Source organism: Ursus arctos, unplaced genomic scaffold, assembly GCF_023065955.2.
Source record: "Ursus arctos isolate Adak ecotype North America unplaced genomic scaffold, UrsArc2.0 scaffold_2, whole genome shotgun sequence".
Taxonomy (NCBI): domain Eukaryota; kingdom Metazoa; phylum Chordata; class Mammalia; order Carnivora; family Ursidae; genus Ursus; species Ursus arctos.
Window position 1 is genome coordinate 98,295,484 of NW_026622874.1, and position 27,931 is coordinate 98,323,414.

At 43.4% G+C, this 27,931-nt stretch overlaps 1 protein-coding gene across 1 annotated transcript; it reads right to left on the reverse strand.

Annotated features, from left to right (window-relative positions):
* On the reverse strand, window positions 1-27,624 carry ARPC1A (actin related protein 2/3 complex subunit 1A). The gene is made up of 10 exons (XM_026516247.4): window positions 27,484-27,624; window positions 22,461-22,553; window positions 17,431-17,535; window positions 11,322-11,544; window positions 9,235-9,342; window positions 6,695-6,907; window positions 4,483-4,558; window positions 4,067-4,260; window positions 1,894-1,984; window positions 1-399 (listed from the first exon to the last, which is right to left on the reverse strand). The coding sequence occupies exons 2-10, from the start codon at window positions 22,522-22,524 to the stop codon at window positions 361-363; spliced, it is 1,113 nt and encodes a 370-aa protein (XP_026372032.1). The 5' UTR covers window positions 22,525-22,553; window positions 27,484-27,624; the 3' UTR covers window positions 1-360.
* Window positions 27,625-27,931: the final 307 nt, after the last annotated feature.

A 27,931-nucleotide genomic window follows, 5' to 3' on the forward strand; every position in this document is an offset into this window, starting at 1 on the left:
CACATTCGGTATTTTTATTTAATTGTTTAGCAGACAATTGATGTATCTCCCACCCTTTCCTTTAAGTTAGTGTGACAATTTTCCATAATAAACTACTTAAAGAGAAGCTTTGGTCAAGAATGGAATGAAATAGCAAAAACAAAGAACAAACCCAAATCACTGCTGCTTTTCAAAAACCAACACTGTCACCAATTATATTCAAACAAAACACACAAACGGTATTTGCGCGAAACGTGTCTTCAGTGTTTCCTTGCGGCTGGCTCTCCTCACCACCATGCACACGGCGGGGCTGCGTCAGCGCGTTGGTCAGTTTGTCAGTCTGTCAGTTTGTCATGCTGGATCTGGGAGGCTCACTCAGCTTCACATTATCCGGAGGCCCTGGATAGAAGACTCTAAGGTCTTGGAAAGGGCAGGAAGAACACTGAGGGTTACTGAAGACGGTCGTCTTGGGGACTTCCCCTGGCCCCACACGACTGCCCTCTCCCCCTTGACTGATGTGCAGGCCCCGCACCCCCCCAATCTGGCCTACCTAGCTCTGAAACATGCTCTCCCAGGCCTGGGCCCCCTGCTGGCCCTTCCAAGCCCTGTGCGGCCCTGTCACCATGGCTCCGACCAGAGGATCTGGACGCTTCTGCCGGCTCAGGGCCTGCGCTTCCTCGCCAGGCCACCGGCTTACTGGTGACAACTGCCGGAGTGCATGTTCCGTGCCTCTCACCACAGCCCGGAGGCCCTCGCGGCGGGCACTCTGCTTACACAGGCCACACAGCAGGTGCTCAAAGGTGGACACGGACTGAAGGACGCTGCCCCGGGACCTCCTCGCGAACACGCGTACACAGGGAGAGGACAGGACTTGACCCGAGGGATCAAAGAATAAAGCGCGGAGTGTAACTGCTCTGGGAGCTAATTTCATGGGGGCCTCGATGGCCACACTGGAAAGGGTGGGGGGTGGGGGTGGGGGAACTTTTGGAGGAAGACGGTTTGTTTCTCCACAGTATTCTGGAGGCTTTCTTCCATATTATGTATTTCACCCAAGGAGGGGGGGAAACCAAACACCATGGAAATGCACAGGGAGGAGCAAACTACTGTAAACATTTACCTGTTTGGGGCTTAACAACCAGGAGAAAATGAAATGCACAGGGCTGCGCGCAGCAGCCATTCTCTCTTACCCCCTCTGCTCCCCTCTGGCTCCTTATCTCGCTCACTGTCCGTCCAATCCCCAAGCCAGAGTGTGCGGAGTCCCCCTGCATTTGCTCCTCACGAGGCCCTTCCATGTGGCCTCCTCAATCTCCCTCCAGTCCAGAAGCTCGGGGCCACACCCCTGCCACAGCTGGGGGTCACATCCTCCTCACTTGTTCACCGGACCGCACAGCCTCTGCCCAGAGCCCAGGCCGCCCGCACCTGACAGGCTGGTGCTTCCCTATTTGGCTGGGGCCCAGCTCCTGGCTGTCACAGACGCGGCCCAGCGGCCTCTCCTGCTTCCTAGCTGCATCTTGTGCTTCCGCGGGACCCACAGCGCAGCCCAAACCGCTGGCAGTGCCTCACACACGGTGCATGCTCCTAGCTCAGCTGGTCTGCACCTGCTGCTCTTGCAACTCAGCTCGCCCCCCACGCCCGCGTGCCCCCGAAACGATGCCACTGCACCTGGCGATGCAGCTCAGGCCAATCTCTTCCCTGCAGTGCTGGCGACCCCCGCCCCCAACTCCTCCGTGTAGACAGAGGCACTGGCTTCTCTTCGCCAGGTGCCCAGACTTTCAGGTTTTAATGACCACAATCGAATGTTCTCCGTTTCTGATGTGCACTGGATTTGACATTTTGTTCCAAGAAATGAGAAACATTCTTGTCACAGAAAGAGTTTTAACGCAAACAAGGTTTCTTCTGAAAAGTGGAAAATACCTTGAAATCCCAAATTGTCATGGCTCCATCGATGCCAGTAGTGCAAAATTTGCGACAATCTTGCTTGTCCACCTCATAAATAGACACTTGACTGAAAAAAAGCAAAAACAAGAGAGACTGTCAGGTATGTGGAGGGAGTGGGCCCCAACCTTCCTGGCTAATAGTGTAAGGGCGTTTTAAGGCAACGAAGTCCCAATTCCTAAATATTAAGTTGTCCATCAATACTAGGCTGCAGCGATCTGATGCAGAAAATATTCAAACGCATCTTATGACCGGATGTCCAGAAAAGCCCTGACTGAAAAGGTAAGAAGCTACATTAATTAGTGTGACGTGCAGAGGCAGGACAAGCCAGGCCAGGCAGCACGCAACTGCCCGGGAGCAGAGTGTGGGCAGGACCACAGCAATGACGAAAATGGAAACAATTAAAAACAAAAACAAGCTAGAGGCAGGATGAAGCATGACTGAAATTCAACTGGCTCCAAACAAAAACTCCCAAATCGCCCTCCTAGACAAGCAGGGTCTGTAAGTCAAGAGCTCGCCCTGCATCTGAAATGAATCACCGTAAATATGAGCAACGTTCAGACACACGAGTCCAAGTAACCAACAGATGAATGGAACAACCTGTCTTAGCCTAATTATCTGAAAAACTTTCAAGAAAATTCCATAGCTCAGACAATAATTTTTCTTTAAAAAAAAAATAATAATTTTTCTTTCTCCTCTGAAAAGTCTAGAACATTCCACCTAGGGAAGGAAATGGCAAAACTATGGCACATGTGGCCTGTTTCTGTACAGCCTGTGAACTAAGAACAGCTTTAACGATTGTAAATGGTTACAAAAAAATTAAGACTATTATTTCGTGACATGAAAATTAAGTGGAAATTCAAATTTCAGTGTCCATAAAGTTTATTGAAACACCTCCACGTGCATTTTTATATGTACTGCCATTGGCTGCCTGCGTGCCACCAGAGGTGTCAGCAGCTGTGACGGAGACTGGCTACCTCCTCAGAGCCTAGAATATTTACTCTCTGGTCCCTTACAGGAAGTGTGCTGACCCTCTGCTTAAGGGCAAAGAGAACAATTTTAATAACTGCAAATAAAAGCAAATATGCCAATCTGCAAGGGTCTTTTTATTTTTAACCAGAAACTCTCGAAGACGCAACGAGAGCTGTTTCCTTCCTGGTACACAGTCTGCAGAGACGCTTCAGAGAAATTCACGAGAAATAATTCTGAAAGTCATTCGAGACAAACTAGAAGTGCAGATAAGACTTCAAGTTACTGCTTTCCAGCAGAGCAGACATTTCGGCCTATTTTAAGTCCAGCGGCCCTTTCCACTGAACATGACAAGCACAACTTGCATTTAATAATTCTCTCAAAGAGAAAGTCTAGAGGTTTCCATTCTTGTTCCCGCCATCATCACCTCAATGAAAGTCTCTCAACACAAAAGGTCTAGTCAAAAAGAGAAAATCTTCTGGTACCTAACTCTGACCAGAGTCATGGAAAATATCAAGAACAGACTACATTTCTCTTCTAGATTTAGAAAAAACCAAGCTTTCTGGATAAAACACAGTTCACATATGCCTGATGAAAAACCGAAGTCAGGAAACTCCTTGGTTTCGCCATGTATCAGTGAATTCTGTTTCTTTAATGACATGATCTTACTGGTACACATCACTTGAATTCCACGGCTGAAATGACAGCTAGAGTTACCTTTTCAACCAGGGTATAACTAGTCTTCCCGTCATGCGGTCACTACCACAGGACCACAACATTCAGGAAGGTCTCCTTTTGTTCTCCCTCAGCGTTGGAGGAGGCAGGCCCCGGGAAGAGGCTGCGTCGGCAGGCACGCCAGCTCGCCGTCCGCCGCAGGACAGCGCTCCTCACCGGGGACGCCGCGCGCCAGCCGCACCGCGAAGGACAGAATGACTAGGCGGGGGCGGCTCGCTCTGTCACAAGCTGAAAGTAAGAGCCCGTAGTCGGGAGGCTACAGACTCCTCTCTGCTCCCGTTCCTGAAGGAACGTCTGGGCACACGGTACACAACTTGCACCACCGGGACCCAGTCAGGAAACAAGGAGAGGAAGACAGGCATCCTCGTCAGCGAACGCTTCTCCACAGCCGGTCAGGGCCCCGGCTACAGCGGCTTCCGGGGGCCCCAGGAAGCCGGGTGGCACGTACGTGATGCTATTCTGGTGCAGCGTCTCCAGGGCTGTGTTGCGGTCCTCGGTCGTGGCCCTCTTGTCCATGTTGCGGAAGCGTTCCATGGCAGACATGTTGCGCTGGATGCTCTGTTTTGGAATGTCTAGTTTGGACACGAAGGTCAAGCAGCCACGGTCGTCGTAGTTAAAGAGCATTGGGCAGCAGTCGTGGCCCTGAAACGAGATCTCAGTCAGGCGCCAGAGGGTGCGCTGCCCACCCGCCGACCCCTCAGCAGAACGGGCACACCACGCGCGTCTCTTACTCTTCGAGGCTAGCTATTCTAAAAGGCCGTTCAGGTTTGTGCCGGTGCACAGTCACAGAGCACGCACTGTCCCTGTTCTGGAGAATTCAATACAGTGTATTTACTGCAAGGGAGAATGAGGAGAATTACTTACCGCGGCTACAACGCTATTCTCGGAGACAAATGACACGCTCAGGAGGGGCAGGAACTCTGTTTTCAGAGTTGAGACCCTGAACACAAGAACAGTTGTTAAACTGAGATGGAACGGACCACGCAGCTTCTTTATAGACACTGTGAATGACAAAGGACCCATTTTCACAGGGGCTTGTGCAGTAAAAACGAACTCTTATGCTTAAAAGGAGCCCCATGACCTGTACTTTCAGGAATCCCCAGCGTGACACAGCCCTGGGGTCAGTCACCTGTAGAAACAGAGGCCTTTGGCCCTCTCTGGCCCAGGGCCCCACCTGCTTCTGAGGCCCCCCACTCATGACAAACTGGTCCCCAGAGAGTCCTTCTTCTTTCCCATCTCTGCTTCGCTCCCACACCCTTTACCCACATGCTGTCTCTTGCTTGTCCACCAAAGTCCACCCTGGTCTCTGAAGCTCAGCTCTCATTTGACCACTTCCATGAATTCCTGGACCGCTTCAGCCTAAAGTGGCTTCTCCTCTGACTACCTAGTGCTCTGCGTGTCACTGTCACTCACGACTGAATGCCTTGTCCTGCCATCCTCTCCTTGCCCCGTGCTCACCGTGGGCTCCCGGAGGGTGGGCACAAACGTCTAGGAGAGTCTATTCTCTGTTCTCTGCCAGGCACTGGGGGAGGAGCTGGGGGAGGTGCGTGGACCCGTATACCTAATAGCTATCTGCTGCAGCACCTGGCCAAGAGGTCAACAGACGTGGCGGGCAAACACGCTGGCTGATGAATCGGGATCAAAGAACTTCATGTAAAAGATGATGCATTTTGAAAACTATATCTCAGGAGAACCCCCCCACCCTCCCAATACCACTGTAATTGGATTAAAGTCCTAACACCTCATCTGAAGGCCTTACTGTGGCACACCTGGCTCCTACTACACGAAATATTTGTGTTCGAGAACGGGAAGGGTAGAGGATATAATCTGACTTGCAGGACCGGAAAAGCCAAATCATAAATCAATATGAGAGCAGACAGGGATTGTAATAAGCATATGCTAAGAGCTTATTACGCATTACAATAAACTGTACACAGATCAAATAACCATGACATCAAAACTGAATGACAAAAGACAAATTACTGTAAAAATGTAGAGTATAATCCCATTTGTGTTCAAAATGAAAAGACATGTAAGTGCCTATACATGTCCAGAAATCTGGAAGACTATACCATTTATTATGGTGTTAAAAAAAGTAAATAGGGGCGCCTGGGTGGCTCAGCCGTTAAATGTCTGCCTTTGGCTCAGGTCATGATCCCGGGGTCCTGGGATCGAGCCCCACGTTGGGCTCCCTGCTCCGCGGGAAGCCTGCTTCTCCCTCTCCCACTCCCCCTGCTTGTGTTCCCTCTCTCGCTGGCTATCTCTCTCTGTCAAATAAATAAAATCTTAAAAAGAAAAAAGAAAATAAACCCAATTCAATCCAATTAGTACAAAAATATCCTCTCTGAAATGTCACTCTGTTGTCATCGTGCAGTGGAGGGAGACAGACACACCTGATGGGACCGGTTCTCAGCGCACAGGTTGACAAGTCAGGAAACCTTTTAAGGTGGGTAACCTTTAGCTGCCAATGGAAAGGATTCACCAGGAGAGAACAAAGATTCAGAAGGGGAAAGAATTCCAATTATCCCCTCTCTTCCTCCAGCGTATGATGAGCAGATATTCTGACGTGTGACAGGATGCCCGGTGCTCTCCCTACGGCTGGGCAGGTGCCTCCCTCACAAATGAGTCATTGCAATTCAAGTTCTTCCGGCACACTCCAGAGGAACTGGTATCAGGGCTTTCAGTATGACTGAATGAAATTCACTGACTACACAGAGTAAGAACACCATCTCCTACGTAAGGCTGCTGGATGACATTGACCTGTTGTAAGGGATTCACACTAACAGACTAAACTGGCTATTTGAAGGAACTCTCATCAGCTGCAAACCAGGAGGGTCCTTCAAAGGCATTACCCTCATCACCTCCATTAAGAAGTGTTTCTGGAAGTGAGACCTAACTGTTTACAATTTCCCCAAAGGGACAATCTAAATGTGTGTCTGTGACTTTAAAGGTGGCCTTGCGGTTCTGGGTCAGATTTTTACGCTCACATCCTGAACTTACAGCCAGGAAAGGACAGCCTTAGCCGAGCTGGTGCGAGATCCCAAACCACTAACTCCAGCAGAAGGCGAATACTCACTGCACACTTTTTGAGGCATCGGCAACGGATACAGTGCTGTCATGGCTGACCCAGGCCAGGCGGCTCCCGCTGGCAGAGAAGCTGACCCCGTGCACCCAGCCGCCAGTGCCGCTGCCGCCGAACTCTGACATCAGCTGACCAAAAGGCATCTTGCTGCCCCAGGGTGTACTGGCTGGCTTCTCATCCACTTCTTTAATATAGGCAGAAAACACTCTGAAGTTTAAGGGGCAGGAAAGAAGGAAAAAGTAAATGAAAACACATGTATACAGAAACAGGCCCCAGGCAGCTGCCGTAAGGTGTCTCAGAAGGCAGAGATGGATCTTTGAAAAGCAAAACATGACAAAGTCACATCCACAAATCTCTTAAGACTTGGTTCTAAGGGCTGCCTACAGGCCCATCTGAGTCTGGCAAAGTGCAGACTCAATCAGAGGGTATACACGGAGACCTTCGAAGCGTCGGGCCCTGCTCTAGGGGTGCAGTTCTGGAAGGAATGAGCACAAAGTCTGTCCCTCCTGGAGCGCACGTTCTGGGGGAGGGTCTTGCTGCCGCCCCTCCCTGGCACACGGCCGACCTTGCTAAGTGAGCGCAGCACTCTTTCCGCTCTACTTCACTACCGTTTTCAACACACTATTCCAGAAGCCCACACGGCCGCACGGCAGGAGAGGAAAGTATGTGCCACGCTGCAATAAACCAATGGCACTAGCCCACTTAAAGAAGGGGACACGCAAACAGGAAGCCAAGGGAGGCCAGGGAGGGAGTGGGCAGGCTGTCCCTCAGGCTCTCGCGCTGTCAGGGCTCACTGTCCAGTCTTTGTGACAGGTTATCGTCTGGGGTGAAGGAGGGTCCTTTACGGCCGGCCGGCAGCAGTCTCTCTCTCTTTCTCTCTCGAATTCCATCAAGCTGTGTGTGAGGGGGTTTGGATGCCGAACTCAGGAAGCAGGGGGAGAAAGAGCAGCCCGGAAGCCACCCCCCTCCAACACTACTTCTACTTGGTAGAGCTTCTCTTCAAGAACCTCTGGACCTAAGGACGCCCTAAAATGAGCTGAGAGATTTGCTCCAAAATGACAATGACAGCAGTAGCCCTGGAGAGGTGAAGGGCACAGTGGGTTACCGGTAAGTTAGAGGACGTGACCTTGGAATCTCTGGGCTTTACTTTTTTTTTATTTGAATACAGCTGACACATTATTACATTAGTTTCAGGTATACAACATGGTGATTCACTTCTCTGTACCTTACACCAGGCTCACTGCCAGTGTAGCTACCATCTGTCACCATAGACGCTCTTGCAGGGTCCCTATGTTCCCTGTCATCCTTGTGACTTACTCTGCCAACTGGAAGCCCGTACCTCCTACTCCCCTTCACCCATTTTGCCCAGCCCCTCACCCTCCTTCTTTCTGGCACCCGTCAGTTTGTCCTCTATGAGTCTGAGAATTGCTGGGCCTTAAGTCAGCATCACAACGGCCACTGCTCTAGTCATCAGAGGCTGGGACAGAACGGGTGGTTCTCAGTTGCAAACCCCAGAGCACGAATTGAACAGACTCTTACCCACAGGACCACAAGTCAAAGCAAAGTTTATTTCTGGAAATTAATATTATCGAAAGAATTTTCATAACCAGATTCTTCAGACATAGCCCGATAATTCAAGTGGTACGGATCATTCAGTTCTATCCTTCAAGGGAGCTGGAATGACTCTGGGCAACACATCGGACAACAAAACTCCTGAATTCTCCCACAGGATGTCTATGCTGTTAACACTGGTTCTTAAGTAGGAGAACCAATCTTTTTCCAAAGACGGCCTTGACGCCGCTGTATCCCCATTCCACAGCCAAATTCCCACACACATCTTAAAAAAATAAAACAAAACACCAAACCCTTGGATATTCTTGGATATAAATCACTAGGCCAGGTTTTCTGGAAATTCTCCAAATAACCTACTAAAGAAAGATGCATCCCATCTCCCAACCCACCACACTGTCAATGTGAAGTAACACTTATTTGCTTCTCTTTTGGCTAAGGGAAAAAAAGCCTTCTTGGTAAAGAATAACCGTAAAAAGCAGTTACACCATATGATCCTTAAAGCTCTTAGCAAAGTGGCTGTGTTTCTTCTAGCCTCACGCTACCAACAAATAAAAAGCTTGAACTGAAAAGGAAGAACACAGTCATAGCTCAGCAGAGCACTGTTCAGCTATCTTTCATTCATCTTAGCTTCAGCCTGGAATTTGCCGAGTCTCTGCCTGGGTTATGAAATGAGAAATAATACCATAGTCCGAGGGCTACCATACCCCTGCTCCAAACATTATGTTCTGCCCAAGGAAAACTTCCTCGGCCCCACCCGCGCAGCTCCCTCCTACGGCACACCTCCAAGTCCACTTCCTTCCCCCTCCGTGACTTCTGTGCTTGCTTTCCTAGATCACAAGCTCCTTCCATCTCTGAGTCCCTCACGGTACCTAGCACCGTACCTTGCAAAGAAAAGGAACCTGAAAAATACTTGAAAGATGAACAAGGAACAGATCAATCTATCAGTTCTCATTTGTTCCCACCTGCATTTGAAATCACATGATCCTGCTGCCAGCAAAACATTGTTGGGGTGCCAATCCAAGCTGAGGACCGTGGAGCGAATTGGCTTTTTAATGTGCTTGCTTACCCACCTACAAAAGGAGAAAATCCGTTTCAGTTTATCCACACATCGAGCAACAGTTTCCAAAGGGCCTGACAAAGGTGTGTCAGGTGATACACACGTGGCGTGCAGGTCCTCTGCCAGAGAGAGGAACGGAGAGAGGGAGAAGAGCCATAAATAGTCCTTTCTATTCTGTCTTTTAGGCTTTGACATTCTTATCACAGCAGCCAGCTCTGAACCTTCCTGGCCAGGGGATCCCCAAGAGTAACTATATTTATGGATTAACTCTGGATACTGTTCATGGAGTTTCAGATTACACGTGACTTTAACCTTTAAAATAAAATATGGGGTTTGAAATTACTTAAATTTTTATTACAAATACTCAGTGACCTGTTATTTCATTTTAAGTTTGGCTTGTAAAATAGCTCAATTTCCTTTCTACATCTCTGTGAAGCTGCAAATTATTATTTTTCAGAGAAATCATAACCAAGAAAATCGCAACCTCTTGTTGGACTTTCTAACGAATTCTCTCGCTCCACTTGAAAAGTTTATTTATATCTGAGATCAGTCATTATTCTGGCTTCACTAATTCAATTTCTGCCCCTAAACTGCTGCTTAAAAACCCATCATGTTCTGCTGTTTCAGAGCTGAGAGACTCAATATCGAGCCGAACGCCCATCCCTGAATGCCAAACTGCTTTTCCACAGAATCTTTCTCTCAGGAACCTATCCAAAAAACTTCCTTCTGAAAAATAGTATTCTGACTTGCTTATGATGCAGTTTCTTTAAAGGCTTTTAGAGACTGTTTGAAAGTACTCACATCACACCAGTGAAATGTTCTAAAGCTGAGAAACTCCCCTGAACACACAGCTTGTTCAAATGACAATACCTTGTACTACAGAACAGCCCAATTGCCTATATTTGAGACTATTTTTCAATGAATAAAAATGTGAGCAATCTCTGAGGTTGAACGTTACCTAGGAAGTAAAGTTTTTATCTATTCATTACAGTGAGTCTCTTAAAATGATTTTTGGCAGGAAACATTTTGTTAGGCTTATTTTTACACACACTTGAAAGAAAAATGCAGGTCTTAAATTCATAATTTAATCTTGTTGCAAATTCACAGACTCTCCAAAGAATCAAAATTTGTGAGATTTCACTAAATTTCGCAAAACATAATATAATCTGTTCCTTTCACTGTTTCAGCAGAAAGCAAACAGTAACACTGACACAAAGAGTAATGTGTACCCTGCTATTTTTAATGCAAATACAAACACTGCCAGATCGTACTGCATGACAATTCCACGTTGAAGGCTATTTACCATCCTTTGTGAATGCTCGTCACACAGAGCAGAGTCGTTTTCTTATCAAAGTAAGCGAGAAGGATTAGTTAAGGTGAGTTACTTGGCCATAAAATAAAATTCTGTATTTTGAGTGGCTCAGCTACAAGTGATTTATACAGAAAGCTGAACAGGCTGACGAGAGTTCCAAGATTCTGGTCAATTTTTACTCCAAAGGTTTAAATGAATAAAACATTATACCAAGACACAGATCTGGTTAGCCAATAAATTTTAAAGGAGTACATTGTTATCTGCAGGAATCTTAGATATTTTACATGGACAGATAGTGAGGAAAAAAATTATTCTTCAGGTCATGCCTGGGAATCTCTCAAGTTTATGATTTACCTGTAAGAGTACGAAAACAATTTGGACAGCACAGAATGAGAAGAGTAGTAGCATCTTCTAGAACCTACCAGTTAGGAGATCAGAACATGGGGCCACAGGTCAGTATGGACATGAGAAGATGTGAGATTTGACTCAACATGCGTGTAAGAAGGAAAAATGCTCAAAGGGAATGGAGATCTTCAGAGGAAAAAAAAGATCTCCAGATGAGGAAACACTGAAGTTACAGTTAAGCCTTCACCCAGTGCTTCAAGAAGTCACCAAGAACACAGTGGTCCAAATGTATAATTCCACAGAGAGAAATGAAAAATACTCAAGATATAGCTCACCAGTCATTTTCAGACTCAAAGTAACAAACAGAAATGAGTCGTGCTCCACTTCCCACAGCAAATTTGTTCTCTAGCGGGGACCACTTGACAAAAGTCGCTGCACGATTAATTCTCAGGATCACCAGGGTTGGCTTCCAGACACCATCTTTCTGACTCCAGACATAGGCATTGCGGTCTGCCCCACAAGTGACGATGCGGTCACTCTTGGGAGCCCAGTCGATACCTGCAAGTGAGACGTGGCGTCATCTGCTTTGCCTGGCCAATGACAGGAGACATGAAACAGCCAGGTGGGCACTGCCATGGCGAGGCTAGATGTGGGCTTGGTATCTTCCTCCCCAGCCCCAACCTTCCCCCCATCTATGGTCCTGATCATTACTTCACACGCAAAGGCAAGGTTTCTCTGCAAAGTTCTGAACTCAGGATCCTACATGAGGCCAGGCAGAACAGAGCTGTTCTATGATGGTGGAGGTTACAAAGCTAAACGGGCATTCTACCACCCACTCAGAGGTTCCTAAAGTTATCTGGTATCAAAGACCTTTTTCTTTTCTCTTTATTAGATTTTTGGGGGGTTTAAAAAAGTACTTTCATTCATTAACAGACCTCACTCCAAGATATTAACTGAAAATCTGCTACGTGACATCTAAATAAAACACCAGGGTAAATTGAAATAATCTTCAGTAAAGAGAGGCAAAAATATAAATTGTGACTCATTATATACTCTTCGGGGGGTCATGGTCATTTCAATTAACCTATTTTCTATATGCTACAGGTCCTAGAAAGAGTCCTTGAGTATCTCTGCATCTAAACGAGGAAGAGATCTAAATATGTTTGGGTTATTCTTCATATTTATCAGACTTTTACTTATTTGATGGCTCCGTGAAGGATCCCAAAGTCAAGATCAGTTTGTTATATACCAAGAGTAAAATCCGCTAGGGCTCAATCGTTCTGTAGTTACATGATGAGATACTTTCTATAAATACAATTTCACATTGAACATGCAGAAATGTTACTAATAAATTCTTTTTTTTTTCTTTAAGTAGGCTCCATGCTCAGCATGGAGCCCAACATGGGGCTTGAACTCAAACCCTGCAGTCAAGACCTGAGCTGAGATCAAGAGTCGGACACTTAACTGACTGAGCCACCCAGGCATCCCAACTAATAAATTTTTATTATAGATATCTCCCTAAAAATTGATCACTATCATTCTTAACATATGGAAAAAAGATGAATATAAATCAAAGTTTCCAATGGTCACAACTCACAGTGACTTTAGTTGTATGAAGAGTTCATTCATTCTTTCACCTACAGGAATAGTCTGCTCAATTATTTGCACCACTGAGGGGAAAAAGATATGGGGGAGTGTATTCTAAGTGATGTGTATTTTGATTGCAAGTCCATTCATTATAGGATAGTTTTGCAGCCCTTTATTAGATTTTAAGTTTTAACTATAAATGCAAAATCCAAGAGAGACAAACACCACAAAGGGACATGCAGGAAGTAAATAAAGCCCTGTCCCCACTCTTATGTCCATACATATTTCTCCCCCAAAATACTACAGCAAACATTTTCTTCTCCTTTTTATAAATCAGTACAGGTTATGCATTATTTCAGAAAATTGATCTTATTATAATAATTTCCCCAAACATCCCATTGTTCAATGTTTTTAGTCTCTAACCATTTATTAAAATAGGTAACATTGGAATAAGCATTCAGGAACATACCTTTTTGTTCTGATTAAAATGACCTATGATAAATTCCCCAAAGTGTGATGCAAAATATTGTTATTTTTATGAAAGTCTTGTTTTCTTGACTTGATTACAAGCTTCTTGACAATCAGAAGCAAGTCTTTGAAACTACTGTAGCGGGAAGACCTAGGGAAGTCCCCTCCCTATAGGTGTGGGCAGGACCTGTGACTTGCTTCTAACCAATGGAATGCTGGGAAGGTGATTAGATGTACATGATTAGTGGACAAGATTACATTACATTAATCCTACAGCTGCTAGGAAATTCTACTACCAACAACCTGAAGGAGCTTGGAAGTGGATCCTTCCCTGGTCAAGCCTCTGATGAGAACTCATCCCTGGCTGACACACTGATTACACCTTGCAAGACCCTAAGCAGGGGTCCCAGATAAGCCATGCCTGGACTGCTGATCCACAAAAACTGTGAGATAATAAACGTGCTTTGGTTAAGTTGCTAAGTTTGCAGTATTTGTTACACAGCAATAGAAAACAAATGTGTCCCCTAACATCCAGAATACTGCCTTATAATTATGAGAACCTCAGTGATTTTGTGATGATTTTGACAATCTAAAATCTCACCCCTTATTCCATATGATCACCTCTGATTAAACATATTATGTTTTATAAGAATTCCTCAGGTGCTTAAGCATGAGGCACTTAATCAATAGATCCATACTCTCTAAAAAACTGAAGGGACCGTCTTCTGCTTTTATACTTCTACTCTACTCCTGTAGCCACATCTTTCATTTCAGTATGGGAGCTGTAAAAACGGTCACAGCTTCAAAGTATTTTAGATGATATAAGCTTTTAACTCTTTTTATTTACTCTTGTTTTTTATGCTCTTATTTTAAAATTTTAGGGTTTTTTATATAATTTTTAAAAATTTTAATTCCATCTGAAGACTTTAAAGGCAAAGGGAGAGAATCAAGCATCTGTCCTGTTTTTTCCATACTAACTATACCTCCAGGTAGCCAAACAGTTGATGAAGGAAGGGAAGTGTCTCTCATAAATGTGATCAGCTAACAGAGAGGAAATGACAGATTTGGACCACCACCTGCAGCCACTACTAAATGAATGGATATGGTCACTGATCAGACCGTTGCTAACATCACAGAACGATGACTAGACACCATGTGCCTCCTTGACGAAAGAACTTCCTAACTCCCTAACTTCAACTCGCAATGTACAGGAAATATGAGGACAGAAAAATATGTAAAACACCATGGGCTTGGAATCAGTAAAATCCAGGTTCTAGAAAACACTACAGGACAAACAACCTGATTTCTCAGTTTTCTTCACAAATAAATTACAAAGTTAAAGGGAAAAAAGGGAACCTATAAACAAAAGACTTAAGAGACAGATCAACTCATCACAACCGTGTGTGCACCTTACTAAGGTCCCCATCAAAACTAGTGTATCAGTTATTATGGAAAAGAAGAGACCTTCTCTTTTAGAGACACAAACTGAAATATGAAACGATACACTGTCTGGGATGTTCTTCCAAACTGGAGGAAGAGGAGGAAAGTGAGTTGAGAACAAGGTTGGCTGTGAGGTGGTCAATGCTGAATCTGGGTGATGGTGGGTATACAGGGGCTCACTACATTCTTCTGCCTTTCTTATGTTATCTGTTTAAAACTGTCCATAGTAAAATGTTTTTTTTAAAGAGAGTGATCACTTTTAACACAAAAAAAGAAACGCACAGAAACAAACACTAGAACTCTGATATCTCTTTGATGTTAACCATACTCTTTTTCTCTGTGGTACTGACTGGTCTTTTCTTCTAGAAAACATCAGAAGATTTTTTTTTTTTTTCTGTAGTTACTATCTTTCTGAGAAACTATGTTTGATCCTTGGTCTTCTGCCACAGAGTTATATTTAGATTTTTCCAACTACAGTTTTTTCAGATCTAAAAAAAACCCGTCATTTGAGCAACTGGATGAAAACAGGCCCAAGTTCAAAGAATTCCAAAAGAGAAGCAGAAGAGAAAAGAACATAACTATGTATTTCACTTTTTTGGCTATTTCTTTGGTCTTTCACCTTAGCCCTTCCTCACTTAAAAGTATTTCCTAATGTTAAAATTCCAACTTCAAGTATGAATGTTCTTATTTTTAGGCCATAAGGCCACTGGCAAAGGAATGTAAAGAAACTAGGCCAAACCTAATAGAAATAAGGTCATGGGAAAGCAATAGCAACAAAAATAGAAATTATAAATGATGTCTTTCGTGCTGGCTCAGTAACAGAGTCAGGTGGCGCCTGACGCTTGCTAGCATCACGCACAAATCACCAGTAAAAACAAGAAGGGACGGTCACGAGTTTTTGCTGGGGAATACAACGGAAAGGGTGCAGGAGGTCAAAACATGCTGCTGTTCTCTGGTTGGAGGGAAGGATGTCTTTAAGCTAATCAGTATGTTGGAGGACCAGAGACAAAATTCCAGGGTCACAATTAAAAAAAAAATTATCAGTCACTCTGCAGCCCACTTAAGAGCAAATGTCATTGTGAAGAGAGGGAAAATCCAAGACTCTCAAATTTGTAATTGAAAAGTTACGCAGAGTAAGTTCTGACGTGCTTGACCAAACTATTCAAAGCAAGAGGCTGAATCAACCCTGCCAGAAAACAGATAAAGAAAAAGTTATAGTGGTAAAGATCAAGGAACAAGAATTCTTTCTGAACACAGCAGTACGTGAATATGTTCTTTTAAAAACAGCCAGATATCACTTCACAAAAAAGCAATTCATTGTCTGGAAATTTGGTATCAGGATTTGGTTCACTGAATTTTTTTTTTTTTTTAAAGATTTTATTTATTTATTTAACAGAGAGAGAGACAGCCAGCGAGAGAGGGAACACACACAGGGGGAGTGGGAGAGGAAGAAGCAGGCTCCCAGCGGAGGAGCCTGATGTGGGGCTTGATCCCAGGACTCCGGGATCACGCCCAGAGCCAAAGGCAGATGCTTAACGACTGAGCCACCCAGGCGCCCCTGGTTCACTGAATTCTGAAAAACATTAGAGAAATTCTCTGTTTTTATCTTACTGCTCCTCCTCCCTTATTTGACACCTGCTTAATGAAATCCAGCACTGCTCTGCTCGCCACCTTTATCCATCTATTGATAGTTTTTGTCAAAGATGAAGGCTAATGTATACTCAGGGAACAGCCTCAGAGCCAATGCTTTAACATCCTGTCTTCTATGAATCAACAAGAAAAAGATAAAAACTCAATGGAAAAACGGTCAGGAGTAACGTCTGAAAAAGAAACCTAGGATGGCTAATAAGCATCAGAAAATATGCTCAATCTTTTTATTAATCAGGAAAATGCAACTTCTGGAGACACAACCTTTTACTCATCTGATCGTAGCAAGTACGTGCGGGATGGGGGAAGCACTCCCATACCGGGGGCCTGGGATGGAGGCGGTATGACCAGGCCTAGCACAGCTGGGCACGGGCACACCCCAGGGGTACAACAGGTCTGCCACAAACACACGCTGACGCACGTACAAAGACAGCTGCACAGGGATGCTCCACTTAGCACTTCACTATCAGGAAAAACTGCAAACTCCCTCAACATCCTTCGGAGGAGAGAAGAGGTATGAATTGTTACACAGGGTTAAAAAGAATAAACTTGATCAACACAGAGCTCAGGAACGACGTGAAATGCAAAAAGCAAGCTGGAGATGCACAACACGGTGCCATTTATGTAGCAAACAGACCAGCCCGAGGTACTGAAGATTGCTTACGCGTGCGTATGGGTACGTACAAGTATTAAGTGAACTGGGACAATGTCATCCCAAATCACAGACTGCTTCTGGGGGATGGGAACAGGACTGGCAGTGGGAGGAGACTGTACCATTATCTTGAATAATACTCCTTATTATTAACGCTCTGTTTCCTCAGTGTTCTGCCACCGTTGTTAATTCTAGGTGGTGGCGATGTGGGTGTTCGTTACATTACTCTTTGTCCTCTTCAGTATTTTGGAATGTCTTCCTCGCCTCACAAACAACATACAGAAAGCTTTTGGAAGACACTGAGTCCCCTCAGCACTTGGGAACACAGTCTGGCTTATGTTTTCCCACAGCTGACGCGCTACATGTCTAGTTTTCACTTTCTCATCCTGTCACTTCATCCAAGCTCTTCACTCGTCAGAGCAGGATCAGTGCTTCCCATCGGCTAGCGGAGTACTGTGGACCAGCTGGGCTAAAAGAAGCACTTGAAAACTGAGATCACTATGATGATGATTTTCTTGAGTTTTCTGAAGGAAACTCAGTAAATGCTGCACAACTTTAAATATGGTAGACTTACTTTATGAGGCTCTTTTTTTAACGACGAGTGCTCGATTTTCAAGTACCATACTAAGCTCACGGTTGTCTTCCTTTACCTGTGATGTGTCCGTTGTGCTCCTTGAGTTCATGAGCTTTCACCCACTGGCTCCCGTTCTTCTTATAGATGTGGACTTCGTGATTATTGGGGCTAAGAGCAATCTCTGGAGGAAAAAAGTCAACAGTTAACACCTAAACCTGAAATTGTCACCAAAAAAAGAGATATGTTACAGTTGGGTGTTTTTTTTTTTAAAGATTTTATTTATTTATTTGTTAGAGAGAGACAAAGGGGGAGAGAGACAGCGTGCAAGCACAAGCGGGGGGGGGGGGGGGGTAGCAGGCAGAGGGAGAAGTAGGCTCCCTACTGAGCAAGGCATCCCTGTTTTGTTTTTTTAAAGATTTTATTTATTTAAGTAATCTCTACACCCAACATGGGGCTCGAACTCACAACCCCAAGATCAAGAGTTGCATGCTCCACCAAATGAGCTGGCAAGGCATCCCGACAGCTGGCTTCTTAAAAATAGATTCAAGGAAGGAGTAAGAAATCTGTTTAAAATGGTTCCCGGGGCGCCTGGGTGGCACAGCGGTTAAGCGTCTGCCTTCGGCTCAGGGCGTGATCCCGGCGTTCTGGGATCGAGCCCCACATCAGGCTCTTCTGCTATGAGCCTGCTTCTTCCTCTCCCACTCCCCCTGCTTGTGTTCCCTCTCTTGCTGGCTCTCTCTGTCGAATAAATAAATAAAATCTTAAAAAAAAAAAAAAATGGTTCCCAAGATCCACACCTGAAAAATTCCTTTTATTATTTTTACCTCTTCTTGGATCCCTTATTTTAAAATGTTCTGTAGAAAAACTGAATTTAAAAATTCATTTTAGGGTACCTGGGTGGCTGAGTTGGTTAAGCGTCTGCCTTCAGTTAGGGGCATGATCCCAGAGTCCTGGGATTGACTCCTGCATCACGCTCCCTGCTCAGCAAGGAATCTGCCATTCTCTCTATCCCTCCCCCCTGCTCAGGATCTCTCACTCTCTCTCTCAAATAAATAAATAAAATCTTTAAAAAAATAAATATTCATTTTATTAGAGCCATATATAACTGTTATGTAAAGATTCTAACCAGTAAGAATTAAACAATGTTATCAAACTTTGCTGATATAATTTTAGCCCATACTAAAGATATTTGACATTTTAGTTTACCTGTCCAACATTATTAGCAATAAATAATTATTTTCTGTTAGAATTTCTGAAACACTGAAAATAGCTCATACGTTCTCATTACTGCTATCATGCACCCAGGTTGAAACTATCGATTTATCAAAAAAAACTTGATTCTGCTCATAAAATACATCAAAGCTTTCCTTTACAATAAAGCCAAAAAGAATCACAAAATAAAATTGTTTTCATGAGAAATCTCTTAGATCAATTTGAAATATTAAAAATATACATGTATATGATAATTTCTTTTGAATTTATATTGATTTTCCCCCTTTCTAATTCATTAAAAAAAACCCAAAACACTGATTTCTTTTTCTTTTAAAGATTTTATTTGAGAGAGAGAGCGTGAGAGAAAGAGAGCGCGCACATGAGCCAGGGGTGGGGGGTAGGGAAGGGGTAGAAGGAGAGGGAGAAGCAGACTCTCCGGTGAGCAGAGAGCCCGATGCGGGTAACAGTCCCAGGACCTTGGGATCATGACCTGAGCCTGAGCCGAAGGCAGACGCTTAACCATCTGAGCCACTGAGACACCCAAAACACTGATTTCTTAAAATTAAAATTAGGATCTATGATGCAGACTTTGGATCATTTACTATTTCCCCCTTCTATTGTATTAGCTTTCCCTTCCCTCCTTAGGAAAGTTATATCTGTTTTACAGATTAAACTGCGGAACCAGATAAATATCTAGCTCTAAAATCCCAAGACTTCAAGTACTTTCTCAAAACCAGTTTTATATATTTCTCTAAATTTCTAAGATGCTTCAAAAGCCAAATCTAAATCTAAAGTTGAAAAATGCTATAAATTTCAAATTATAATAACAAAAATATGTCTTAACATATTAAGTTTATCAAGTAGTTTAAATGAAAACAATAACTTTCTACTAAAAATAACTGGAAATACTCCCCAAACCCATTTTTACATGGTAGACACAGAGGACATAGGAAACTCAGCTATGAAACTGTGACATGATCACAAAATATGAGCTCTAGATTCACCATCCTGTCATGTTACATATTAGATTGAAAGCAATCTCTATTAAAATCTCAGCTGGCTTCTTTGCAGAAATTAATAAGCTGATCCTTAAAAATTCATACGGAAATACAAGGGACCTAGAAGAGCCAGAAGAATCTTTTTCTTTTTTTTTAAGATTTTATTTATTTATTTGACAGAGAGAAAGACAGCCAGCGAGAGAGGGGACACAAGCAGGGGGAGTGGGAGAGGAAGAAGCAGGCTTCCAGCAGAGGAGCCCGATGTGGGGCTCGATCCCAGCACCCTGGGATCACACCCTGAGCTGAAGGCAGATGCTTAACAACTGAGCCACCCAGGTGCCCCAAGCCAGAAGAATCTTGAGAAAGAAATGCAAAGTTGGAACTCACACTTTTCAATTTCAAAAACTTACTACAAAGCTACAGTAACCAAGACAATGTGGTCCTGACATTAGGATAGACATAAAGATCAATGAAACAGAATTGAGAGTCCAATAAACCTTCACATTTACAGTCAAGTGATTATTGACAAGGGTACCAAGAGAGGGAACAGTCTTCAACAAATGGTGTTGGGACAAATGGAGAGCCATATGCAAAAGGATGAAGTTGGGCCCCCTACCTCACATCTTATACAAAAATTAATTTGAAATGGATTCAGGATGTAAATATAAGAGCTAAAACTGTAAGACTCTTAGACGAAAACACAAAGATGTGACCTTGAATTAAATAGTTTCGTAGATACAACAGCAAATGCATAGCAACAAAAGAAAAAATAAACTGGACTTTATCAAAACTAAAAACTTTCATGCTTCAGAGGACATGATCAAGAAAGTGAAAAGACAACCCACAGAATGGGAGATTTTGTAAATTATATATTGCGTAAGGGACTTGTATCCAGAGTATATAAAAGAACTCTTACCACTCAACAATAAACAGACAATCCAATTTTAAAAATAGCCAAAGGATCTGAATAGCCACTTTTCCAAAGAAGATATACAAATAGCCAAAAAACATGTGAAAAGATGCTCGACATCATTAGTCATCAAAAGGGAAATGCAAATCAAAACTACAATGAGATACTACTTTATACCTACTAGCATATAGTGCGTAGAGGGATATAACAAAAAAGACAGACAATAACAAGTGTTGACAAGGACACAGGGAAACTGGAACCCTCTTACACTACTAGTGAGAATGTAAAATGGCACAGCCATTTTGAAAACAGTCTGGCAGCTCCCCAGAATGTTCAACACAGTTACCATATGACCCAGAAATTCAACTCCTGGTTATAAACTAGGGAATTGAAAACATATGTCCACATAAAAACTGGTATGTGAATGTTCACAGCAGTGTTAGTTGTAATAGCCAAAAAGGGGCAACAACCCCAATGTCTACCAACTGATGAATAAACCGATGAAAATATGGTATGTCTAGGGGGCGCCTGGGTGGCTCAGTAGGTCGGGCATCTGGCTCTTGATTTCGGCTCAGGTCATGATCTTGGGGTTGTGAGATCGAGCCCCGCATTGGGCTCTGCACTCAGCAGGGAGTCTGCTTGAAGATTCTCTCCCTCTGCCCGTCTCCCCACTTGCACGTGTGCATGCTCTCTCTCTCTAGGATAAATAAACAAATCTTAAACAAAATATATGGTATGTCTATAAAATATTATTCAGCCATAAAAGAGAATAAAGTACCTACACATGGTACAAAATGGATAAACCTTGAAAGCATTATGGTCAGTGAAGGAAGCTAGATGCAAAGAGCCACATATTGTATGATTCCATTATACAAAATGTCCAGAGTGTGCAAATCCATGCAGACAGAGTGGATTAGTAGTTGCCTAAGACTGGCAGTTTTGAGCAAAACTGGGAATAACTGCTAATGGGTACAGAGTTTCTTTCTGTAGTGACAGAAAATATTCTGAAACTAGACAGTGGTATTATTACATAACTGGGAATATACTAAAAACTGCTGACATTATCTTTTAAAAGGGTGAATTTTATGTGACGTATATCTCAATAAAGCTTTATTTTATTTTTCTTTTTTTAAAAAATATTTTATTTGAGAGAGAGAAAGCAAGGGACAGAGCATGAGTGGAGGGCAAGGGGCAAAGGAAGAGGCTCAGCAGGGAGCCTGATGCGGGGCTCCAAACCAGGATCCTGGGATCATGACCAGAGCCAAAGGCAGATGCTTAACCCGACTGGGCCACCCAGGCACCCCAATAAAGCTTTATTTTAAAGAAGACAGTGAATATAATTTAATTTTTAAAAATAACTCAGGGGTATACTACTACACTTCTGTCTCTGTTTTTAGGGTTTTTTTTGGCCTCCCTCTTATATACTCTGTCATTTTGTTTGTTGTACTGTGCCTACTTCTAAGAGTCTTTTCCATCCTTTTCTAGTTGGTTGGAGCTAGAAAACTAGAAACTCAAGCTTATTACAAATAATATAGTAAATATTAGCTAATACTGCTCTTAGCACATTGGGAGAAAACTATACGTCTCTGTAATAGCTTAATTCTAGGTCCTAGTATTCTCACTAAATATTGGATGACTGTGACATTACTATACAACCACTGGAGACACTGGGCTCTTAAGGCAATGAAAGATGCCTCTGATATAAACCATTCTCCACTGGTATCGTAGAAAAAGATACAGACACGGAGCCAGAAGACTTAGATGCTAGCAATGGCCCTAACATTAACCACTGGAAAGTCCTTCCACTGGAAACTCTAGGCCTTGGTTTCTCTTATCTATAAACCAAACAACTGAGCTAGTTTCCTTCCGAATCCATGTCCATGCCCTTTTCACATGTGACACAAATATGTGATCCCTAAAAAACTGCTTATGTATAAATACATCAAAGGCACCAAAATCAAGGAGTAAAATTAATAGCATACTTACGGGTACGATCCCTGTTCCAGGCATGACAGGTGATTGGCTCTAGTAAAAACTGATGCAGGGACATTATTCTTAGTGTTTTCAAAGGATAGAAAGCTGTAATAAGCAACAGAAAAAAGCATTTAAAATGGCAGACAACACATATTTAAGTTGTCTGGGGATCCCAAAATGTTTGGGGATAAATAAAACATTATTGTCCCAATAAAAGATCAACCTCAATGTCAAAACTTCATCACTTAAATACAACAACCATTGAAACCGCCAATGTATACTTTATTCTGTCAAGGGTCATCAAGGGACTCTAAAACCATGGTTAAAGATTGCTGGGGTACAGGATATTCACACAATCTCAAATTATCATCCCACAGATTACTTACTAATTTCAAAGAGAGAAAAATGAGCCTTAACAACCAGAAAATCTGGCAGTCACCACCTTAACCAAGGGATCAAACTTATTGAAAAGACTGGAACAATCTAATCTGATGGGCTTCCTGATGAGAGGAAACAGGAAGTACACATCATGACTTAAAAACAGTGACCACTGAATTTATCATCCGGACCAGAAAATTTTTAAGAAAGCAAAAAGGGGCATTATTAATTACGTTGTGACAACAGATCACAGGACCATCCTGGAGAAACCTGGTAATACGGCCAACCCATCTATCGAGTATTTCTGCCAAACATATCTGCTCTAAATCTAATCAAGATCCAGACCTACTTTCCAGTTTAGAGGAACTACAGGGGAGTAGAATTAGTCAAATGACACAAAGGGGAAATAAACAGTTCAAACCAGAATATACGCCATCCTATAAACCAATTGGCCTGGACTATTCAAAAAGGCAATGGGTGTGAGGCAGACTATCCTAGATTAAAAGAGCAATGAAAATAAAATTCAAAACTTGATTGTAATCTATATTTTTAAAATAGCCATAAAAGACATATTTTGTACAATAAGGAAAACATGAATTTAAATTACGTAACAATATGGAGTTATTTTCAATGTCTTCACTCTGTTTGCCATTAGATAGGAGTATGTTCTAACCCTTAAGAGATAAAGACGGTGAAGTGTTTAGGGATGAAGTGTCATGATGTCTTCTGTAATTTATTTTCAATAGTTCAGGACAACAAGTAGATTTATAAAGAGCAAATTTGGCAAAATGTCAACAACTGGTAAATCTACACAGAGAGTATACTATAGAGATGTTTGTTACATTGCTCTTTAAACTTTTTACTGAAAATGAAAAGCAGGAATCTGTGATACATCATTAAATTAAAAATCAAATAAAATTCTCTATTATCATAGATACCCAAACTAGATCCACCAAAGAGGCAACCATTACCTGAAATGAGACACTGAATTTTAAAAAGCACCCAGATCCTCCTCCCCTTTATCATTTCTTTCTTTTTTTTTTTTAAGATTGTATTTATTTATTTGACAGAGAAAGACAGCCAGCGAGAGAGGGAACACAAGCAGGGGGAGTGGGAGAGGAAGAAGCAGGCTCACAGCGGAGGAGCCTGATGTGGGGCTCGATCCCACAACGCTGGGATCATGCCCTGAGCCGAAGGCAGACGCTCAACCGCTGTGCCACCCAGGCGCCCCCCCTTTATCATTTCTAAGAGGCACTCACACAACGCTCTGAAATTTCAATACACATGAGTACAAGTCTTTAACCTACGGTGGAGACTGAAATGTAAGATAGGAATTCTGACGTAAATAGGAAATGAATGGAAAGGACAGCAGAAGATTATGAAGTGAACAAAGTTCAGCAGACAAAGCAGAAATCAATCTCAGTGGAAAGCAGAAGAAATGTCTCTGTTAATTGTTGTAAAGAAATCCAAAGGTCAAAAGAGATTCAGCGCACCCTTAAATAAAACATATGATATCTTGAACTGGCAGAGAAATGTGTTTCATATTCTATTCTTCAGTGAAGATATTTAGGTCACTGGTTTTTTACTCTTACATGTTCTAGAAAGCAAACTGCAACTCACAAGTAAAGAAAAAGCCTCTAACTGAAAATTTAAAAAGAACAAAACTGTTTTAAATGAATTCAAATGAGGCTGCTTAATATGTTTTTTAAAACAAACTTCCAGATGCTCACTGCATGATTCTCTCTTACATCTGGTATCAGATGCTTACCCATCACAACAGGTTTTACTCATATTACTCAAAATAACATACCGTGTCACAAATATCTCCTTAATTAAAAGCAATTTAGTTCAAAAGCCATATTTTATAGGCTCATTTGTTAATTAAAACAAAACTGGCCTACAAATAATTCAGTGTGACTATCTACATGCAATAAAAGCACATATTTCATGTATAGTTAAAACAGAACAGTTGCAAAGACTTTCTCATTCTTTAACTCAGTTTTTTTTTTAAAGACTTATTTTATTTTTAAGTAATTTCTACACCCAAAGTGTGGCTTGAATTTACAATCCCAAGTATTACATGCTCCACTGACTGAGCCTGCCACCATTCCTCAACCCAGTTTTTTAAGTGAAGTATCAAAGCTTTCAAAAGAGGTAAACATTTACATAATGGCATAATTACTTCTAAAATTGCATTTCTAAATTTGTTATATCACTCAAGTTCCATATTTGGACATACACTCAGACCTGTACTTCATTTATAATCATGTGGGTATTTTAAGTCTGTAGAGTAAGACAATATTCATGTTTGTCAAATTTATAAGGCACCCAGTAAACACGGTCTGTATTCATCAAACTCTGAGTGCAGGAGAGTTACAGCTTGAATTCTGTACCAAGAAAAAGATACCTTCTGTCATAGCATGATAATTCTAATTCTAAACTGTGATTAATATTTAAGTGAAACCTGAAAACCTCTGTCTTAATGAGAGTAGACAGGAGAAAAAGGGACAAAAAGATGGTTACATGAAATCTGACAAGCTTCTATTGATAAGCTTTTACTGTACAGCACTGAGAGAAAAAACAACTTACAATGATTTACAGTATGATTCCAGGCACTCCCCCTACAACCTAACTTCTTTACCTATCACTTTGAGTACAGTCATTCTGATGTTTGGTTGCCACGGACTCTGCAGCCAAGGGGATCTGGGTTTGAATCCTGCCTTGGTCACATACTGGCTATGAGACCCAGGGCAAGTCACCTAACATCTCTAAATCTCATTTAAAAAAAAAAATATGTAAAATGGTCATGTCACTGACATCCCAAGGCTGTAGCTATGAGAATTAAATGAGATAACATGCGAAAACATGTGGTACAAAAAGCCTAGTCCAAAAGAGATGAATGAGTTCTCTTCCCTCCTTTGATCCAAGGCTTCTGAACCATCTCTAGAAGCACACGCTGGTTATTATCCTCTGAAATTGGAAATATCTACATATATTTTGAATTCTTGGCCCTGAAGCCTGAAAGCATTTGTACAGTGAAGATTTCAGTTATCTGTTTAGGGTCAGTTTCCAACACTGTGATTCATCCAGTTTCTAATTGCTCTCATTACCCAACCCAGCAATCCCAGGTACTCCAACAAGGTCACCACACCCTCCACAACATTCGGAGACCAGGTTTCAATGCCAGGCACCAGCCTCACCAGCAGATCATTTTAAACCTCTTTATGCAGAATTTGTTTCAGCATACGATTAGTTAACTAGATCAAAATACCACCACTCTTCCTCCATGCAAGTGTTTTATTTTTCCAAGATAATCCACTCCTTTAACTGTGATAAGTAGATGAATTAACCTTGGAAGGTTTCAGACTACTCTGTGGTAGGAAGCCAGTTACACCCACTCCCTAACTGGGCAAAAACACCCCCCAGACTGATACCCTCTCCTTTTCCCTTAGATATCTGAAAAACCCAGGTCCTACCTGAAACCAAAAGGTGAGATAAAATTGATTAAAAAAAGAAAAGAGCAGAACTAGGATTACTTCAGTAATTTAGGCAATGAGTTGAAGTAGATAAAAGTAGGTTAGCATTTCCTTCAAGTTCTAGAGCTGCAGTGAGAACAGATGGCTTTCCGATCAAAGATTCTAAGCTACAATTTATTAAGTGTCTACCATGTTCCCAGCAGTGTAGTTAAGTACAGGGATAGGGCCAGAAACATAAATACATCTGACACTTTCCTGGTTCTCAAGTCTGGGCGGAGGTGCAGGAGTTAGGAAAGGAAGGGAAGATAGATATGCACAGAACGCCCACAACAGTGGGAATAGCTAATATTTACTAAGCACCTACTCTGGGCCAGGTACTAATCTAGGCAATTAACGCAAATAAACTCACTTGATAAAAGGAAAAAAAAAAAAAAGCCCTAAGGACCTTCCTACTATAGACGAGGAAACGGGGACTCAGAGAAGCAATCTTCCCAACGAAGTGGTGGTGCCGGGACTGGAATATGGGCCGTCCTACTGGAGGGGCTGGAACGTGAAAGGGGCTACATAAAAGGCTCCACGGAGCGAGTAGGGGCGGGTTTGTGCAATACTGACTTAGGAGAAGGCGGCACTCGAGCGCAGGAAGCTTAAAGAACTCGGGGGGAGGGTCTTTCTTGAGTTCGGGAGTCCCCCTCCCCAAGAGCTAAAAGATTGTAGGGCTGCCCTAGACAGGAGCGGGACATTCCAGGGTCGCCCACCGCGCGCAGTACCTATTCTAGACGCTAAAGAAAGGAATGTTCCGTCGTGAAGCTCGACTAGCGGGAAGGTCACCTAATTTACAATTTTACAGATTTTGACAAATGCCCATCATACAAGAGCGAACAGGGCTACGGAAGCGCAGGTGAAGGAGCCGCTAATTCTGGCATTGAGGGAGGCTCGGAGCTGGAAAATCTCGAGAGAAGCGATCTGTGCGTGTATGGGAACCCCAGGGGCTCGGCGGGCCCCAGGGAGAATGGGGATCCCCCGCCCCCTCCGGAGGCCGGACCAGGAGACCCGGCCCGCCCCTCAGCCCCTGGGCCCCGCGGCCTAAGCCCCCGCCTCACCGCCCCCGCGAGTTCAAGCCCGGTGCGAGGCCGGGCCAGTGGAGGCCAACAGGGCCAGGAGCTCGCCCTGTTGTCCCTTACCTGGGATCGGGGTAGGGCGGACCGGCTCGGAGCGGAGAATTCGCGGACTCTGGTCAGTCGACGCGAACAAGCTCCGGCGGGCGCGGGCGGAGGACCGAGGCCCAGAGGGAGCGGCTGACAGATCCCGGAAATGGCTACGGCGCCTGCGCGGGGCGGCCGCGCGGCCCTGTGCGCACGCGCTTAGCTTGGGCGCGCGGCCGGGGTCCCGCGCGAGTGCGGCCGGGGAGGGTCCGGCCTTGGGAGCCGGGAGACCTGCTCGAAGGTGGTGGTGAAGCCGTGTGGATGGCTTTTTTTCCCCTCTGGAAGTTTTCTAAGACTCGCGGACCGACGTGTGGAGCATTGGCGCTTTTACAAGTGCATTTGTCGGGAAATGAATTAGAACTGAGGCCTTTTTGAGCCGCAGGGACCCGATAACGACTACGGTTTTCTTCCTTCAGAGAGAACCTCT

Bases quoted from the DNA above. Each gene is read 5' to 3' on its own strand.
- ARPC1A (XM_026516247.4), bottom strand. From the start codon at position 22,524: ATGTCCCTGCATCAGTTTTTACTAGAGCCAATCACCTGTCATGCCTGG. The intron at 11,545-17,430 runs GTAAAGGAAGAC...TCTCACTTGCAG, and splicing joins GCACAACGGACACATCACAG to GTATCGACTGGGCTCCCAAG. The intron at 6,908-9,234 runs GTGGGAACAAAT...CTTAAACTTCAG, and splicing joins TCATGTGATTTCAAATGCAG to AGTGTTTTCTGCCTATATTA.